At 32.4% G+C, this 14789-nt stretch overlaps 2 protein-coding genes across 5 annotated transcripts; both read right to left on the minus strand.

The window, feature by feature from the left end:
• Nucleotides 1-298: 298 nt before the first annotated feature.
• On the minus strand, nt 299-4539 carry LOC137832487 (transcription initiation factor TFIID subunit, putative (DUF688)). 4 transcript variants are annotated; one of them, XM_068640680.1, is made up of 5 exons: nt 4137-4539; nt 2657-3830; nt 1563-2555; nt 1373-1475; nt 299-725 (listed from the first exon to the last, which is right to left on the minus strand). In XM_068640680.1, exons 2-4 carry the CDS (start codon nt 3695-3697, stop codon nt 1446-1448), a joined length of 2064 nt encoding a protein of 687 aa, XP_068496781.1. In that variant the 5' UTR covers nt 3698-3830; nt 4137-4539; the 3' UTR covers nt 299-725; nt 1373-1445. The 4 variants fall into 4 exon arrangements, with proteins under 4 accessions (XP_068496781.1, XP_068496782.1, XP_090159698.1 ...); XM_068640681.1 differs by having other exon boundaries at nt 299-728; nt 4137-4507; XM_090303572.1 differs by having other exon boundaries at nt 3929-4183.
• A 7731-nt stretch (nt 4540-12270) lies between these two features.
• Nucleotides 12271-14530, minus strand: LOC137832488 (cysteine protease XCP2). Its single transcript, XM_068640682.2, has 5 exons — nt 13815-14530; nt 13429-13661; nt 13214-13351; nt 12619-13119; nt 12271-12528 (listed from the first exon to the last, which is right to left on the minus strand). Exons 1-5 carry the CDS (start codon nt 14326-14328, stop codon nt 12391-12393), a joined length of 1524 nt encoding a protein of 507 aa, XP_068496783.1. The 5' UTR covers nt 14329-14530; the 3' UTR covers nt 12271-12390.
• Nucleotides 14531-14789: the final 259 nt, after the last annotated feature.

Consider the following 14789-nt stretch of genomic DNA (forward strand, 5'->3'; position numbering starts at 1 on the left):
AGGACAAACATTAGGATAGTGATAGATAAAAGACACAGACTCATTCATTTTTTGCATGATTATGCTTACGAAGTAACTCTAGTTAATAGATATATGTGGCAGTGAAGACTTCAAGTATGTCAAACGGTTCAAATTTCATCGCATTTGAAAAGCATAATCACTTGAAAGAAAAAGTAAATCATAAAAGGAAGAGCATTTATAGAGTTTACAATTTACATGAATACATCAATGATGCAATTGATTAAAATATCTTTGTCCTGTTTCCGTGCCAGATTTGTTAACAGCATTACACAAGAAGTACACCAAACAAAAGAAAGTGTGAAATTTATCTCAATCCAGAATTCATCTGATGTACATACTTGTTCTCAAAGTGCTGAAGAATTGCAAACTAAAATATTTGAAGGATTCTTTTCTCTGTGTATTAAAAAGGAAACAATCAATAGATCATGGATAAAGTAATCACTTATACCAGTTAACATAAAAAAATCCTGATACCATAAGGATCATTCCTCGGATCAAGAAGAAAGAAGTTGCGAAGACTAAACCAACATGAAAAAAGACACACAGTAGTAGCCGATATACACTTCTGTAGGGCAGGTTAGGAAATCTTGATTCCACCGAAAGCGCCACTAATCCAGAATTATTGATCACAAAAAAATGACTTTGATTTCTCTCTAATCAATACAGTATCACCAAAATGAACAGGGTTCAGAGCTTGAAGCCACCTGCTGGAAACAAAATTCAATAGAAAGGAAAAAATAAATAATAAAGACAGGATAATTTATAGAAAGTAAAAAAGAGAACTGATGTTTTGGTCTTCAAGCATTGTGTTTACGTTGTTTCTAGTCCTATAAATGAAACTTACATCAGTTCTTTACTGTAGAATGTTATATTTGGTTCAATCAAGAACTAAATGTAATCTTTCAAAATTGATGCGATACTCTTTTTGAGGGATTGATGTAATATAATTGATTGAGTCAAATTTAAAGGTTGACGTGCTCAATTGACCTAAAGAAGTTTTGGTCTTCAAGCATTGTGTTTATGTTGTTTCTAGTCCTATAAATGAAACTTACATCAGTTCTTTACTGTAGAATGTTATATTTGGTTCAATCAAGAACTAAATCAAGAACTAAATCTAATCTTTCAAAATTGATGCGATTGTACTCTTTTTGAGGGATTGATGTAATATAATTGATTGAGTCAAATTTAAAGGTTGACGTGCTCAATTGACCTAAAGAAGTTCGAAAGTCTAAACCGATGTAAATCCAATCTTTTGGGATGAAAACATTACCTAGGTTGAAATCTAAAACACTATACCAAATGTTTACTTATGATATTAATGCCAAAATTACATAAGGTGAGAAGATCATACCATAAGCGTAACTGAGAAAACAGGGCACCTAAAGCTTGAACTATAACATGATATTGAGTTTCATGTCTAAGATTTAGTGCTGAGATTTATGCGTCGGAAGTTCCTGCAGAGAAAGTTAAATGTGAATTTTAATCTTTGCGCTGCCAGAGTTGAGTTACACAAATTTGGACAAAAGGATTAGCAAGGTTACCTGAGAATAGCGTACATGATCATGATGCAAATTTGAAGTTTTCACTATTGTTTCCCACTTGAGATTACCAGATGTTGCATTACAATCATGCCTTTTAGCTTGGGTTTGAGTACCTTGACTTGAGTGCAGGAAAGAATTCTTCACAGACACTAAAGGCAGGGCACGCCAAAGCCAGGACTCGGAAGGTGATTTTGGTAATGGTGGAGGAAGAGGAGACACGACAGAGTCAGCACAATATTTTCCTGAATCGTTAACTAACACAATTTGCTGGGCATTGATCTTTGAATCTTCAACAAATGTCCCTTGCACAAGTGACAAGGACTCGGGTTCTTGGCTAATATTTTGATCAGTTGTCAATCCTTCAGTTTTTCCTTCTTTGGCTGTGAGATTCAAAATTCTAAACAAACTGGGTGGAATGGAATCCAAAGAATTTAACACTTCAGTATCAAATGTGGCCTTTTCTTCCACAGCACATCGTAATTGTTTCATATCTTGAGAAGATCCTATGGAGGAATAACTTTCTTTCCCCCTTCTTCTCTCTAAGTCTGCAATCATAGTATCTACCCTCCGTGTGTTATCCAAAGAACTTACATTTGAAGATGGTAATTTCGCTGTGCTGACTGTATCTATGTACAATGTCTTTTCGAGTGTGAGACTTCCTGAATATGAAGTTCTTTTGTTTCCTTGGGACAGCACATCTTGAACAGTTCCAAGCACACCGCTGTGAAATTTCACCTTGCTAAACTTATAATTTTCAGCCTCTTTAGAATCACCAAGCAACTTGGCGCCACGAAAGGGAGATTGAGGTCTTCGAGAGGGAGATATACCAGTAGCAGCTGCTCTTGAGCGACGGAAGGGAGAGAGTCTACCTGGAAGCAACTCACCAGAATAGGTAAATCTGTTTGATTCACTAGTCAATTTCTTTTTACCCTCTTGCTTGTCAGGTGATGCTGCCCTAGAGCTTGATTTGTTCTTGTGAATTGCGTCCCAAGCCTGCGGAAAAGATTCATGATTGGAAGTAAATATGTCAAACAAAACCACTTGAGCTTGCTGATTCAGGGTTGAAGTGTGAAAAGTAGTTCCGTTTTTCTTACCTTCTTTACAGCTGGAACTGGGCTAAAAGATCTAATATGAGAAGTTTTGTTAGGTTTCACAACCTCACTGGCTGAAGGCAAGGAAACCTGGTTTTTCATTTTGATCGCAGCCACAGGATTCAATAAGCACAGTGAATTCCTAATATGTAATTGAGGTAACAACCCGCAGCCTTTAGCTGCAATATCAGAAGAGTTGTCGCATTCGTTACCATCACCTTCGTCTTCACTTTCTTCCTCTTGACCGTGGCCATGGTATGGTATAATAGCAGTGTTATGCCTATTAGACAATGGCTTCTTTTCCTCGCGAATCAATTTGCTAACATCTCTAGGTTGTTGTTCTACTAGTACAGATTGCTTTTTTGAAGAATATTGAGAAGGCTGTAAAGTCATGGCCTTTGCAGCAGGCAAGAATCGGTTCATCATGAAGTCTCTAGTTTGTTGATCAGTGGAAAAGGTTCCAGACTTGTTTGCGCTCATATTTTCTAACCCGCTTACACCACTCACACTACAGTTCATGGAGAATGATTCTGTGTGTGACAGTGTTTCAAGGGCGTCAGAAAAAGCATCATCATCATCATCATCATACTTCACATTGGACCTTCTGCTCTCAACTATTTTCTCTATCTTCTCTGTTTTTCTCTCTTTCACAGTGTCTACTTTAGCCACACTGACGCTGAAAGACTTGGATTTATTTGAGGACTTGAATTTGTTTGCAGCTTTATTTTCCCTTTCCAATGGTTGTTTGGTAGCATTGGTTGAATTTCCTGGAGGAAGCCTTGGGCTTGGAGTGATTGAAGTGGCCTTGGGAGGATGAGGCTCAGATCCACCATTGCCCTTGCGTCTTCCAGGGATATGCTCCCAATTGAAAGGAACTGCAACTGGTTTTGTTACCTGATCCAAGGTCGCGTCTGATTTGTGGTATGGAAGACTGTGGCGTTTCTCTAGAATCTTCTTCCTTGCTTCAGTCAAGGACGGTGATGTGGCAGAACCACGTCTCACAGACATGAGAGGGGCATTAATATTCAATTTCCTTTCCGCCATTTTGTTTCCAAAATTTAACAACAGTACAGCCCCTCCCAATCACAAGTTCACGATTCAGGACGAATATCATACACTAATCTTCAGCAGCAGACCTAAATGATTAGATAATAAACCTCCTGCCAATCACCAAAACCTGAAAACAAGACACAGATACTGATTACAAACAGTTTAGAATAAGTACATAAACTTCAATTCAACAGGACTTAAAATGAGAAAAGAGAACTAACACACATATACAGTTCCAGAAAAAATTAAGATCGAAACCAAGGGATCATAAGAAGACTTATTTTCTCTCCTCTATAATCCAAACAACAAATAAGCGAAAACATCAGCGCAATGACAACACGAAACACCTTAATCCGTCAAATTTAATGACCCTAATAATACTACTGAAAAAGAACATAATTGAGTTGAAGTGACCACGAACTAAAAATGAAACCTGGTCTCAGAAGCAACCAGAAAGAAGGAAGTGGTTTCAACGCTAGTGAGCAAGTAATGTAAGCTTTTTGTGAAGCCGAAAATGAGAAAATAATGAAAGGAGGAAGGAATGAAGATGTGGAGGTGAGAAAGATGGAAGGGAATGGTAATGGATGGTTGCAAAATTATGTGAATAGTGGAATGAGTATGACGTAAGGAAAATCAAACAAGATTGAAGCTGATAGATAGAGACACGAGTTTTTAGCTTCTATTGTTTTTGTTTCAATGTATTTCATCAGTTTACGGTGTGGCAGTGTCTGACTGGCGAAACATTAGCCAAAATAATGGATAGTTATTGGACTCAACTCCCAACATCACTTCGTAATAACACCCACTGCTCTTTTTCGATTGGTTCAACTATTTGTATGTCCAATTATCAATCCTCGTATTTGTATATGGTTTTTTTTTTATTTTAATAAAAGTGAGTAATTTCGCAATGCACATTTGTCATAGCAATAGATGAAATTTGAGAGTGTGATTGAAAGGTTTAAATTAAAAAGTGATGGGTCACGGATGCATCGTGAAGAACAGTTAGTAGTAAGAAAGAGTCCTAACTCTAATAAGTAGGTTGTGGACCGACCATATTTAAAGTAGACAACTCTTCTCTGTGAGTGTCCGATTCCACGTTGCACTTAATCATCATATCATTTTCAATCATTTCATTTTCGCCCTAACAACATCTTCCTCTAAGAACAAATTAAATTAAACCAATAACACATAATACTGTAAATAACTATAAAAACACAAAAACATAAAGCCACAAACCTACTTTTATCTTATTTCATCTTTTAACTTTCTGTGTGCTAGTAAATAAATAACAAATATTATTTTTCATGAATTGAAGGTGGCAGATTTTGATATCACCATATACAAATTTGATAGTGAAACAGTGAATAGTTTTAGGAATAAACTAATTCAGAAAAGCTGAAGTAAATTAATGTGTATAATGATGTAAACACATTTATCAGTTATCATAATGTTAAGATTAGTAAATGTTAAATATTGTTCTCTCTTGAATAAAAACGCATGGGTTGGGGGATCTTATGATCATCATCACATCACGGTCGTTGAAAGGTTTCGAGATTTTCCGTTTTCTTAAAGGTCAGGATAGTGAATAACAATTATAATTGATGGTTCTTTTTCATTGCAATCAAATTATTTCGCTATCATTGAAAAAAAATGTAAAATATATATATATATATATATATATATATATATATATTATATATATATAATGTATTTTGGTCTTTATTTATTTTCTTTTGCTTTTTCTATTGATTTTTTAAAATACCCGTTTTATCCTCTACGTGATTTATAAAATATTTTATTGAGAAATAAAAAATATTTAAATAAAATTTAAAAGACAAAAAGTAATGCATTTCAAAATTAGAAAACCTAAACTCAAAGAAAATCTTTAAAGAAATTAAAATTGAACTTTGTGTCAATCACATTTATCCATTCTATTAAATACAATTTTACTTATGACTAAATATGTTCTTTAAACTTATTTTCTACATATCTGCAAATATACTGAAGAGAGAAACTTGCGAAAATTTAGAGAAAATATTTTATCATAAGCGCTAGTCTATATTTTTAAAATTTTCTCACATTTTGTCTACTCTATACATAAATTTTAATTTATTAATTCAAAATAAAAAATTTAATTTTCCTTTAATCATTAATTATTTATTTCACTTAAATTTATTTTTTCTACAGCTATTGGCTATTAAAGTTACATGGATGAGATTACAAAGTTTTTTTTCATAAAATATATACAAAAGTTACATAATAAGCATGACTAAGTCATAGACACTTGATAACATGGATGAGATTAATTATAAGAAGATCAAAATGAATGAAACAATAAAAATAAAAGAAAAAGAAACATTTAAGTACTAAAATAAAATAAAATAAATGTATTAATTTATAATTAAAACACAATATTTTACTTCATCAAGTTTGTTAAGCTAAGTTGAAAAAAAATATCCAAGAATCAAATTAATTATAATTAATGTAAATAAAAATCAATTAATCAGATTGTTCCCGGGTTAAGGTCCAGGGAACTATTGAGATCACTTCTTCTTTCTTACTGAGTCTTCGGTCAGATTGCATTTTAGTTTCCCTCCTTGTAAGCTCCTTACTCGTCTCACCCTCAATCTTCTCGTAGTTCAGGGATGGTACCTACAAAAGGGCACTCTGATACTCAAGTCAATAAATTCATCGTTCGATTGTAGCATTGTATATGATGATGTACCTGAATCTTGGAATGTGTTATTTATATTATTTTAATGGTCTTTCTTATTGGGTAAAATTAGGGAGTTGGACCATGTTTATGAATACATTACCTAACTCTTAATCGTGGATTAACTTCACTGACTCTGCTTAAACATAACTGCATTTGAGATGTTGATCGATCTACTAATAAGGACCTTAGCATCGGTCAGTACACTAATGAGATTTATGATCCATCGCACTCACGGGTACACAGATAAATATTAAGTTATTTATTCATTTCACTTGAATTTAAAGTTGATCGGTTGATTTGATCATAATCGTGCATAAACTACCACACATGAGCAACTTCAGAGAATTGTATCATGAAATGACATAAGTAATCACTTTTTGTAACAGGGTATTTCATTTTACAAGTTGACTTGTTCTAACATAAAAGTTGATGGAAAAATCCACAGTGGTGTGTAAGTAGCAGAGTGTATGTGAAATTAAATCCCTGACCATTGACTATGATATACATAACTCAATAGAGTAGAGACATTTATTAAAAGAAAAAGAAAGAAAAAGAGAGTCCTTAGATCACGGGACAGAGATTGGGTTGGGAACATGAATGATATTAGAAAAAGGGTTCTTGCGTCCCACGAAGATGGGTCCCTTTATGGTTTCTGTCTGCCATACTTGACTTCCCACTTCCCTCACTCTTATCTTTCTTCTTCATTCCAACAACTTTCCGCTTTCTCATCCACCCATGTGCACCACAAAACTCCACACATTCAAATTCTATATTGCACACATTGTGGAATTTAAATCTAATTATGTCCCTGATTATCGCTTAATTCTCTTCTTATTCCTTCAATTCCGCACTTTCAAATACAATGTCTCTCTTTATGTCAATTTTACCCATAATAAAATACACAATCAAAATATATCCCCATTTTCATCTCCAATTCTTATTTATTTTCCTTGACTTCATTAAAGTTATTTTAAACCGTGAATTGAGCTAAGTGAAGTTTCAAATTTTCCGGCTTAACGGATGGGACTAAACGTAGCATGTATTCTCTAAAACTACTATCATAAACTAGTTGAAATAGCTTTAATATTTAGTCATGCTAATTTAAAAGCTAACAAGGTGAGATTTTTAATAGAAAAATGTTATTTTAACAATACAAAAATACCAGTTTATAATATGTTTTGATTAATATAATTTTAATATTATTTTATTTTAGCAAAAAGTTGTTATTTTTTTCTAATTATATTCTCTGATATATGATTCTCAGTATATCAACACTTTTTTTAATATATCTACTTAAGTAAGTTATTAAAAGTTCATTTATTTACCCTGCCGAATATATTAATAGTGTAAGGCATTCATTTTCTGCAAAATAATTAAACATGGTTTAAATTTCAGTTGAAAGAAGTGCCCACGTTTATATTGATTGTCCATACACTACTTCTTATGGACAGAAATTTGTAAAAGAACTTTAATTTTGTCAAGTATATTTATGACAACCTTTAATTTTGTTAAGTATATTTATGACACTATTTAAACGTATCAACTTTGAGATTGACAACGTTGCAAAATACATTAACTATAATATCTTAGAGTGCACTTCTTATTGGTTGCCTTTCACTAATAAGTTGGCGACTAGTACAATTGTAACTTATGGCTAAGACTTTTACTAAGATGCCAATTTAGAGTTGAATTTTTCCTTATTCTAAACTTATGTAACATGATTTTTTTCTATTCCACACAACATATGTTTACTTTTTTTTTCGTGTTCACCATTAGAGTTTGCTATGAATTAAATGCAGTTGGATTTTTTCTATGCATAATCCAAATTGTATTTAATTTAATTAGACTTAAAACTTGGCTTGGTTGAAAATTGAACTTTAGGTTGCATGGAATATTTTCTTTAACTAAATTCCATTCGATTTAAAATTGTGAATGGTTGGCTTATTAAATTATATAGATTAATGGTGAGAAAATGTAGAGTTGAAATATACCAATAGAAGATTGATAATGATGCCCTGACTAGTCTGTAAAATTATTACAGACTAATTTACAATTATAGAAAGGATTATTTATCCATTGAGAAGAAATAAGGAATTAAATTTCCTCAATGTTATGTGAAAATTATTAAATATTTACATAAATTTTATTTTGCTTTATTATATAAGTCCTTTGGTTGGCTTGAAAACGCAACCACCACGTGAGGTTTAAAAGGGCTGAAGAAAGAGTTAGCAGTAGCTACGGCTACAAAAGCTGGTGTCTTTGGCACTCTAATGTGATAGAGCCAATAGACTTCTTTAAAAATCAAAATAAAGCCCATGCACCATCTAATGGTACCAATAACACAATCTAATAAAATTATATTTTAAATATAGAATTGTTTTGAATTTATTATACATAGTTTATACTGTGATCTTATGTTTTTTTAATATTAAAAAATATTTTTAAAAAATTAATTTAGACATAGAAATTAAAAATATAAGTTTAAAGAAATAACTAGTAAAAAAATTAAGCATTCAGATAAAATAAAAACGATAGTGGCTTGATATGATTGATAAATGTTATTTTACAAATTCTTAAATCAAGTTAAGAAATATAATTTAAAAGATTAACTATTAAAAATAAAATTAAATGTTCAATATATAATTTAATACATGTGATTCAAAGTGCATGACTCTTAAAACTACTAGTGTTTCAAAAAGATTATGTTCTAAACAGGTTAATAGGCGACTTAAACCCAAAACATTGAAGGTAGTCAAGAACCAGTGTGCTCTTAACCTAATGTGTAATCTATTTACTTAGTATATATGGAGTCAGTCTTAACCCTGTATCTTCCGTTATGATTCTCTCTTTACTGCCTCGTTAATGCTAATTAATTCAAATTCTCGTCCTATTTTATTTCCTTTACATTATTCATTTACATCGACCTCCTACCTAAATGACCAAAGGTTGGCCGAAGGCCCATAACCCAACAGATTACTTTAAAAATATTTCAGTTTGTAAAAAATGTTATGAATCATCTTATTAAAACATATTTTCACTTCAGGAAGCAAAGTTAAACTTATAATACTAAGATAGAATTGGTATCATGTCTTGAGTAAAAAAAATAACGAGTTAATAAAAAAAAACTTTTACTTTATATTAATATGAAATTAAAATTTATAAAACATGGGCAATGAATAGATACAAAAACTTGAAAAAAAAAATAAAACATTTTTTTAGCCAAATGATTCCATAAACACCTTGGTAAAATAAGTTAACTCTCCAACATAATTATTGAATCTGAAAAAACATGCTGGTTTCCAATTACGAGACATGAAAAAGTAAAATCATGTTCTAGGGGGGAAAAACGCACATTAGGACCTCACTGAATTTAGAAGAAATAATTAAACTCTTTGTAGCCCCAAATGTAGCATTGGAGAGAGAACTACATACATGAGTGAGTGTTGGGTATAAAAATAGGTAAATCTAAATACTTTATACCATTTGAGCATAGATTTAGGAAATCTAGCTCTTTATTCAAAAACTTAAAAGTCTACTGCTTTTCTCCATATTTAATATGTGCAAGTTTAATGTTCACAAGCTTTTGGCGAATCTTTTTCCTTTTGGAACGATTAACAGATATAAAATCAAAAACAAGTTTTAAGATTGTGGGAAAGAGTCAGAAACAACACTTTTAAGAAGCAAATGTACAAAAAATTTCAGTTCTTATTTAAGAAGATTGAAATACTGCAGAAGCAACAGTTAAGATGAAAAACTGGTGCATTTTGTAGAGACGAACTGAGAATGCGTTGTACTACAGGGTGGGTTGTGTTTCAATCATTGACAAAGATGGGTGAAGATGTGTAACTGTGTCTGTGGGAGAAGAATAAAGACAAATTCTTCCCCAAACTCCATATCTTTTTCAGGTGTGTAATATTTTTTTTTTAATTTTTTAAGTGGTGAGGTTGCTTGTAGCAAACATTCATGGTTCAAATGTTTTCTGATACTTTTATTAATGGTGATCGTGTTTTTGGTAGTTTATTTTTTAAAAGTTTTTTGGAAATCATATTACTTGAAAAATAATACAAAATTTTTAAAAAAATTATCTAGTATCTTGATATTGTGAAGTGTAAAATATAATGAATCTTTTTTCCAACTCAAACGATAGACAAATTTTTTATTGAAAAAAAATGAAAATATTGCAACTGAAAGTATGATTTTTTTTTTAAACTTTTACACTTCATATAAAAACTAAAAAAAGTATGAAGCTGGAGGGAGAAGTGACCAGAATAAAAGAGAAATTAAAAAAAAAGTGTATATAGTATTATCCTTAGGCAGTTTCTTGCTGCACTCCTACGTTTTTCTTCCTGCACCCCCATAGTGTAATGCAAAGACAAAAATATCTCTATTATTTTTTAAAAATTCCAAAATACACATAAGACCCACACTACTCTTTCTTCTTCTGGACAATGCAATTCGGTAATTTTACAGAATGGGAAATCCGCTTTTATTTTTTGTATTCTGGATTGGAAAATCCATAAATCTTCTGGATTGGTGAATTTGGTAATCTTCTAGATCCATCAATCCATAACAAAAATTAGATTTCCGAATTTAGCAATTCGGAAATCAACAAGTTGCTTTCGAAACACCCATTTATTTGAAAAAGAACACGAATCACTTCTGGATTGATGAATCCGTAGTACACTCCCAAATTCCAATATCCCGTAACCTAAAAAACTCTAGTTTTTTCAAATAAAAGGTGAAGGTCAGTTTTGGAATTTATTTGAAAAAGAACACGAATCACTTCTAGATTAATGAATCTGTAGCACACTCCCAAATCCCAATATCCTGTAACCTAAAAAACTATAGTTTTTTCAAATAAAAGGTGAAGGTCAGTTTTAGAATTTATTTGAAAAAGAACACGAATCACTTTTGGATTGATGAATCCGTAGCACACTCCCAAATCCCTAATATCCTGTAACCTAAAAAACTCTAGTTTTTTCAAATAAAAGGTGAAGATCAGTTTTAGAATTTACAAAATTGTGGGGGTTGCAGGAAGAAAAACGTAGGGGTGCAGGAGGAAGAAGCCCTATCCTTATTATTTACTTTTTTTTCTTAAAAAAAATACCTAAAAGAGCAAAAGAGACCTGGTGAGAAAAACCAATGGGCTGACATTGGCCCATAATTCCAATAAGCAAGATTACTTTTTTTTTTCTTTAATTAAAAACGTTTATTTTAATGAGACAAAAAAGAATTGTCCTTTTGAAAGAGCTTTTAATTTCTTTTTAGTTAATTATAACAGTTTTAGTTTTCTTAATTATAACAAACAAACCTAAATAAAATAGAATGCAATGTAGTATTTTAAATTAATATTGTTATAGAAAAAAATATTTAAATAATATAATTTAAATTATTTATTTTATGTATAAACTAATGATAAAAATGATAAAATTGAGTATTCATAATTGTTCCTCTGTACTTATACTTCACTGATTAATATGAATAATTGGAAGTTTTAACATTGTTATAGTGCAATATAAGTGAATTTGTGAGTATCAATCTTGTAGAACGACAACACTATAAATCCAAATACTCAATTTTCAAACTTAATAAAAAAATTATACAATTTTCTTTTATCAATTTAGAATGTCAAATATACTTACTTACAAAAGTTGTTTTCAGAAAGATTTTTATTACTATATATGTTTTGTAATTATTACTATATATATTTTATAATTGTTAGAAAGACACTGTAGCTAACTGGATTAGTTAGCTATTTTTTTTTACCAACGGATGAAATATTTGATTTCGATTTCTCTCAAAAAAAATATTTCTTATTTTACAAAGCATATTCATGATATTGAAAATAAAGTATTACAAAATATTCTTATGATACTCTTTCTTAGCATAAACGCATATGAAACAATTATTATATAAAGCAGAAGAAGTAGTTAACTATGTTTTGCAATAGAGAGGAGGGAAAGAAGTAAATTCAAAGCATTGCAGCCAAAGCATTCCTCATCTGAAGGTGATGAGATGTCTTTTTTGTTACTTCTAATTTAGTCCATGGTAACTTGTGACTTCCCAACTTCTTCTTCTTTGCAGCAACTCCGATCAAATCTCCATGGTTCTGCATAACACAAATTTACGAGTATATTCAGAAAATTGGAAATCTCATACCTTATGAAAGAGACTAGAACATAGATATGATATCTCATACCTGGAGACAGAGTCCATATTCAATAACACAAATGGGGAAATCACGAGGACAACAATAATCGCTTCCTTGGCAACACACACCATTCTCAAATTCACAGCAACCATAAACGAAGCAGAAACCAGAAAACCCATAAAGGCAACAACATGTCTCCGAAGCAGAACAATATGAGAAATCTCCACATCTAATTGGTGGAGGTGGTGGAGGTGGCGGCGGAGGTGGTAGTGGTTGCGGTGGTGATGGTGAAGGCGGTGATGGGGAACTACTTGGGGATGGAGCAGTAATCTCTTTGGTAGGGTAAGAGGCCATGTAATTGATTGCACACACTCCATATTTTAAATCAGTATTCCTTCTAATATAAATGTACCCTTCCATTCCCCATGAGGTTCCCCATGAATTCTTCACAATCCAGTAATCTTCATCATCCTCTGAGCCATAACCAACAATTAAAACTGCATGATCAATATCATCTGGATCACTTGAGCAATCTCCATCATAGATACCCTGTTCAAGAAAAGTGAAAATGACTAGTTTATGAATGCAAATTCCATTTTCTGGATTTTTCTTCTGCAATAGTGAAAGGTTGAATAACACTTACACCAGCGTATAGTTGGAAATCCAATGAAGAACCATCTATGGCAACACTGATAGGTTGCTTCGCTGTAGCACACAACAGAGAATTATCTGATTGTCCCACATCGGAGTAGCCATCAATGCTAACAACCTTTGTTTTCTCCTGAACAAGAAAAAATTCTGTAAATTAGATATATAAAATAGCACAAGAAGGAAAATGCAGGGTTTACTAGAGAAGACCTTGGTGACATTGCATCTAGCATCTACACCAGTGTATGGATATTCAGTTTCTGAGTCGATCCCACCATTGTGCATAACCCATTCAAAAGCATAGTCCATGAGGCCTCCATAACATCCCTCATTAGTACTATCACAGTCCACAAGTTCCTGTTCTGAAAGGCTAACAAGGTCCCCTGTCACAAGTGCATTTATTCCTTCTATGGCTCCAGTAGAAGAGAATGCCCAACAACTACCTAATAATACAATAACAAATACTTTCACTATATGCAAAATCGAAGAGCAAAACAAGAAGGGAAATTGGAGTAGTGGGTTTTGACAGCAGAGTATCCACACAAGTCACAACCACATAATTTATAAGTGTGTGTATAGACTGTATAGAAGCTTACCACAGTTTCCTTGGTCCTTCACACCAGTCACAACACCCTTCTTCCTCCAATCCAAAGTGTAAGGTGCATCTTCGCATGAGTCATCATTAACAGGCAAGCCATTTCTTTTGCTAAATGGCTTCTTTATCTTTGAAATAAACTTATGCTTGAACTCTTCATTGCTCATGTCAGCAAACCTGTTCAATCCTAGTCTGTGCCCGTAAGGATAAATTCGCTTTGCATTCTTCTCTACAATGTATTTCAAGTTCCTCTTGAAATTCTCCAACCTTAACTTTGCTTCTTCAGGGTGGTTGTAAAACTTAAGGTGCTCCTCCTTCCACCTTTGGAACAGCTCCACCACCCCTTCCTCTGAAGGAAACTTGTCAAGGTCGAGGGCCAATATGGAGTACTCACTTGGGAGACCATAGCACAGAAATTCCCATGAACCCCAGACAAGGAAGAGAACAACCAGTTGAGTTTTTAGTTGGCAGCCCATTTTCTTTCTTGTTTTTTTGATGACTTGATCCACCATCATCTTTGTATTCTATATATATATACAACATTACCAACCTGCCATTCAGCAACTTGATCCACCATTTTCCCTTTTGCTTCTTTGGCTTAGATAGAAAATCAGAAAGGTAGAAAAGAAAAGATCAAATAGCAGTGTAAAGTAAAGGGGCGATTTGATAGTAGTGTATGAATGAATTCCATCACTGACATCATTGGTAATGAGTGTCAAAATTTTGTTTTACTATTTCTACTAGTCCTATCAGTTGGATTTTGGGTCGGGTAATCTAACATTCAAAAACGAGCGTGTGTTGTGACTAGACTATTATTGACTGGTTGCTGAGGCATGGGACAAACAAATTTAGTACATGTTTGTATTTACGTTAAATGTGACTAAACAAGTTTTTTCAAAAGTAAAATTTACATTAATTTCGAAAAAAAACGTTGTTTCTTTTCTTTTTAAAAAAAAAATAAAGTTAGATTTAACGG

The sequence above is a fragment of the Phaseolus vulgaris genome, chromosome 6, assembly GCF_051622355.1.
Source record: "Phaseolus vulgaris cultivar YP4 chromosome 6, ASM5162235v1, whole genome shotgun sequence".
NCBI classification, from domain to species: Eukaryota; Viridiplantae; Streptophyta; class Magnoliopsida; order Fabales; family Fabaceae; genus Phaseolus; species Phaseolus vulgaris.